The sequence below is a fragment of the Pteropus alecto genome, unplaced genomic scaffold, assembly GCF_000325575.1.
Source record: "Pteropus alecto unplaced genomic scaffold, ASM32557v1 scaffold5, whole genome shotgun sequence".
NCBI lineage: Eukaryota > Metazoa > Chordata > Mammalia > Chiroptera > Pteropodidae > Pteropus > Pteropus alecto.
This window is the reverse complement of record NW_006441953.1, coordinates 31,029,582-31,034,842: the sequence shown is the minus strand read 5'-3', so window position 1 is coordinate 31,034,842 and position 5,261 is coordinate 31,029,582. Positions and strand designations below refer to the sequence as shown.

Below are 5,261 nucleotides of genomic sequence, written 5' to 3'. Positions count from 1 at the left end.
AGGAAGGCAGTGCACAGGGCAGGTAACATTCAGAAGCACACACAAGAGGTCTCTGGGCGGGCAGAAGGAGCCCTGTCCGCTGAGAAGGGACTGCCACGAGCAAGGCAGTGCCTGAGTTCTTGATCGGGGGAAGAGGCCAGGTTAGTGGCAGCGATGCCCAGAGAGGAGCTGAGCACAGTGGCAGTCGTCAGGGAGACCAGGGCAGGACCAGAGCAGTGTCTGCATCAGCAGGAGCCGGGTGTGTGGTGCCTGGCTCCAGAGAGGCACAAACGCCTGAACGCGCACGCCTTAAACACGTGCACCTCAAACACGTACGCCTCAGCTCAAGACTGGTTCTCATCCCCGGGCAGGGCCGACCTTTGCATTTCCATCCTGCTGGCCTCAGGTGGAAGGGGGCGCAAGGCCGGTGCAGGGAACGGGGACAGTCCTGGGGGGAGCCAGCTGCTTTCAGGTGGCTCGCCTCGCAGGGAGGGGTTGACACACATGCGCACAGAGTTCAGTGCCTCAGTGGATTCTGTGAAAGGAGGTGCTTTTGGAGTTTAACGAACGGGAGGCCGGTGTTGGCCGCGCAGATGAGCAGTAACCTGTAGGAGGAGGCGGGACGGGCGGAAGCGAGGTCGGGGAGCTGCGTGAGCAGGGGAGCGAGGGCGCAGGACGAGCTCGCCGGTTCGGACCTTGAAAAGAGAGACCGTCCTGCGCCGCGAGCCCTAGGCCAGGGCCGTACGCACAGGTCAGCCGGGCCCCGGACTCGGGTTGCTCAGCTGTCTCGGGGGTGCGTTACCTGCCTCCTTGTGCTGCCGTAACCCGATTCAAGTAAGACAATGAGGCACATGTGCCTTAAGCAAACGTGGCGTTTTCTGGGGAGGTGCAGGCTGTGTTATAGTGTGACCCCAGGGGCACATAAGATGACCGAGTAACTGATGGGAGAATTAGAACAGGAAAACATCAGCCCTTCAAGCCGGTGGCCCCTTGGGAAGCCCAGCAGTTCAATACCACATGTTCAAGTGAGAGCGTCGAGGCCCAGGCCCAGATCTGTGGGGACCTGTGAGCATCAAGGTCTCCTGTTGCTGGTCCACATTCTTCCAGCTGCAGAAAAGGCAGGTGGTGGGGGAAGGACTTTGTTCCTTCAAAGGACGGTCGAACGTGAGTTTTGCAGAAAGGACTCAAGTCAGAGGAGCTCAGCCCAGAGTCTCGCAGAGCCGCTGGTGGGCGTGCCAGCCCTGTGCTCTGCCGCGGCGGGCCTCCGCCTGCCGTTGGTGCAGCAGCGTCTCCCCGGGCTTTCAGGCAGGAAGACCCAGCTGATCCTGGAGGAGAAGCTGAGGACGCTGGAGGAGGAGTGTAAGCAGAAGGAGGCGGAGCGCGTCAACCTGGAGCTGGAGCTGACGGAGGTCAAGGAGAGCCTGCGGAAAGCCCTGGCCGGCGGGGTCACCCTGGGACTGGCCATCGAGCCCCGGTCGGGGACCTCGAGTCCACAGGTAACGTCTGCCGGCGCCTCTGAGCAGCTGCACGGTCGCGGGCGTCCAGAGAACATGCCCGTTTCACTTTCTAGAGTAGCCGCTCGTGATCTGTAGCGTGGCACGGCCAGTACACAACGCGCGTCTGCCCCGAACACCTCAACGGTGTGAGAAGTTCACTGACGTTAAACGTTCTTACCCTTTCTCCGAACTGTCTAAAAGGTAGTGGAAACACTGAGTCTGTTTCCTTCCCCTTTGCAAAATCCTGCTATGATAGGTACGGTTCTTTTTGTCTCTTTTGATTCATGTTCTAATTTGATGCCAGCGCATGAGGTAGACACTTAAATCAGCATAGCAGATTTTTATACAGTGTCTAGCACGTCCCGTGAATTACATCAGGCGCTGGGGATACGAAACGAATGGAACATGGCCTGTGTCCTCTTCGAATCGAACAGGACAAATGGGAGTCGTTTGTCGAACGAGCATCACCGCCCTGGTGATCCTGCTCTGCTCGCTAACTCAGGCCTCCCACGCGGCCGCCCGTGAGTCAGGCGCCAATGTTCCCGCTCCACAGGGCTGGAGGTGCCGGCGAGCAGACAGTGCACACGGGTCAGGCCTGACCACGGCGCCGCCCCTCTCAGCTGAGGCCCCATGCCATCGTCCCCTGCACCCCCTGCACCCCCGGGCCCCCTCCCTCGTCGACACCCTGAGTGCTCACTTCTGGTCCTTCTTTGCAAACCGCCTGGCAGATGCCCCTCCCCAGCACTGGGGTGGACCCAAGGGCTGTGCAGGTGGCCACGCCAGAGGCCGTGCGCTGCGGCTGGGGACGTGGACTGCGGGCCTTCCGTCCCCATCTCATGGCTATGAGCGGCCTCACTCGGTCTTTCTGCCTGTGGGACGGGCATTTAAAAGGTGCTCTTGGAACTGGGCCCTGACCACATGCGTATGGTGTTCTTACTATTGTCATTATTTCTGCCTCTTTCCAAAACTCACTGTTTTCTTTAAAATAAACCATCTCCTGCTGGAAAGTAGTGCCTGCCTGGGAAGCCCACCTCACACAGGGTGTCCTCTCTCCCCTAACAGTCCCCAGTTTTCAAGCATCGGACTCTGGAGAACTCGCCCATGTCCAGCTGTGAGACCAGTGACGCTGAGGGCCCCGTGCCCGTGAACAGCGCGGCCATCCTGAAGAAGAGCCAGCCGGCCGGCAGCTCCCCCTGCCGGGGACACGTGCTCCGGAAGGCCAAGGTCAGTAGTCCCCACCCTCGTGCATGCAGGGAACGTGAGTGCTGATGGACGCAGGTGCCCCGGCTTCCGGCTCTGGGAGGGAGAAGCAGCGTGTCTGTCTCCCTGCCCCGGGGCGCAGGCTCTGAGACGCCGTCTCTGGAAGCTCTCCGGGGCCCCTGCAGTCACACAGCCTCCCGGAACCGCTGCGAAGGCAGAAGGGACCAGAGCCTGACACGTTTACCCGTGTCAGGAAAGCCAGCAGCTCTGGTTCTGTCCCTGCCGTGGGGGGGCTCCTGCCTTCCGCCGGTTTCCAGTGGCTTCTGGTGGCGGAGCAGAGCGTGGCCCAGGCGGCCTGGGGCTCCGTCGGGCGCAGAGTCTTCTCCAGGCCCCTCAGCCTTCTCCGCCCGGCGCCCGCGGGCCCGGTGGAAACCCCTTCAGCCCATTCTCTACTATCCTCCAGTCTTATAATGGGATCAGCCACGAACGATTTTTGATGCTAAACGTAATGTTAGAAAGATTTAAAAACTATTTATAGTTTACCAAAGTAAACGCTTCTTGACAGCAGTAACTGAAAGTGTGTCGCACGAAAAAAATCACACTCGGTACCATAACGTTAACTCCTCCGGATGAACTGAATTTGTTCTGGCAAACGTGGAGGCCGGACGTCCTCCCTTCACTGCCTCTGGGGCCTCTGACTGCTGTTGTGACTTGTTTTCTGGTAGCTCTGGAACCCGTTCCAAATTGGCTAGAAATGTATCACTTCCTGCAAGGTGGGCCTGGCGTGGGTAAGAGTGAGTGCTGGCCGCTCGTTCCGCTCGGCGCGTTCACAGGACCCCCCGTGACCACCTGCGAGAATACCGGTCCTTACAGCAAGAGAGTGGACCGAAGACTGTGCATCGGTAAACTTGGGGGAAAGGATTATTGCGCATCATTCTGCGCCTTTTCTTAGCATCCGTCAAGTGGTCTTCGTCATTGTCGTGCTCCTTTGCAGGGGACTGTGTTTGCCCGAGAGAGGTTTAGACATGAGGTGCCCAGCCAGGTCCCCTGATTATTTGCAGATGAGCAGTGCAGGGAAGGTACCCCGTGCAGCCAGGTCCCCTGATTATTTGCAGGTGAGCAGTGCAGGGAAGGTACCCCGTGCAGCCAGGTCCCCTGATTATTTGCAGGTGAGCAGTGCAGGGAAGGTCCCCCGGTCATCCGGTTTCTTCAGTCGCGGAGACAGGTCCCCTGATTATTTGCAGATGAGCAGTGCAGGGAAGGTCCCCCGGTCATCCGGTTTCTTCACGGTCGCGGAGATGGATTTACAGTTGCGTACGGAACTGCGCCTTTGCTGGGTGCGCTCGTGCCATCCAGAGGCCTGAACCCCGCGCGCCTCCTGCTGCCCTGTGGCGATGAGTGTGAACCGTGGGATCGCGGCCATCATGTCACGGGGAAACGGCTGTCTCCACACGCAGCTCCAGAAGCCGCTGAGTAGGCCGCCGGCAGTCTGCCCGCAGCCTCCCTGAAGAGCGGGACAGGGCAGGGCTTTCCTGGGTCCCCGAGAATAGTGACAAGGGACCACAGCTGCAGGAGGGGGTGGCGGCATGGCCTTCGGACTCCGGGAGCCTCAATCCGCTTGAAGGTGCCTCACACACTGTTTCCTGTCCACCTTGTTCTGCGCCCCGGGGGTCTGACCTGGGACCTGCCCCTCCGCCCCTGCTGTGGCTCCTGGGCGTGAGAGAGCGGGTGCCCAGCAGGTCGGACGGCTGCAAGTCATCTGTCGGGGTTCCCAGCTGAGAAGGGCTCACGTGGCCCGACGTCCCGCTCCAGCATGTGTCCCCGCCTGGCCTTGAGGAGCCGTGTGCCGCGGGAGCTCTGGCCCTGGGCGTGCTGGCTGCCTCCACTGTGAGCCATTTCCCAAGGGTTGGCCAGGCCGCCCCGCAGACCACGGCCCCGCGCGCCATCGAAACACCCACCTCATGCCCCACACTGCGGGGCCTCGTCTTCCTCTCGCTGGCCCCCTGGTCACAGTGTCCCTGGGGCTCTCCATTCCGGCCCTCTGATTGATGGCCGGGTGGCCTGTGCTTGGTCGTGCGATGGCATTGGCTGAACTTGGTTGTTGAGCTTCTGGCAGTGTCGTGGGCAGCACGTTCATCTCTCTTCTGAGACCGCGCTGCCGGACACCAGCGCGCTGCACAGAGGCCGCCAGGCGGTGCTGGTCTCGTGGCTCGTCCTCCAGTGTCCCCTCTGTTGACAGTGGCCCACGTGCTTGTCCCGTGGAGCTGACACAGCAACGGGGCACGCCGGGGCGGGCACTGAGGGTCACGCTCCTCTTTGCAAAGCCCAGTGCCACGGAGCACCCACGGGTGGTCTGGGTGGCCGTTTCGGGTTTGTTTGCGCAGCGTTTCCCAGCGCCATGTTCTTAACCGTTCATCACGCTTGAACTCGCGAGTCTAGAAAAGGTGAGAAATTCTTAATTTTATGCGCTGCGCAGAGGTGTGCAGTGTGCTGAGGCCCAGTTAAGAACCCCTGGGAGCAGGAGGCAGGCGGGTGCGCGAGGTCCTCGCGCGCGCACGGGGCCACCGGAGGCTGGAGCGGGGAGGG

The 5,261-nt window shown here is 60.9% G+C and overlaps 1 protein-coding gene across 9 annotated transcripts in view; it reads left to right on the top strand.

Annotated features, from left to right (window-relative positions):
- AFAP1 (actin filament associated protein 1) overlaps positions 1 to 5,261 on the top strand; it is a 102,081-nt gene that overhangs the window by 96,373 nt on the left and 447 nt on the right. For all 9 annotated transcript variants that reach the window (XM_015595015.2, XM_006919015.3, XM_015595014.1 and 6 more), the window contains 2 exons: positions 1,285 to 1,475; positions 2,538 to 2,699. In XM_015595015.2, coding sequence (XP_015450501.1) covers positions 1,285 to 1,475; positions 2,538 to 2,699 — 353 coding nt within the window. The remainder of the gene's footprint in view (positions 1 to 1,284; positions 1,476 to 2,537; positions 2,700 to 5,261) is intronic.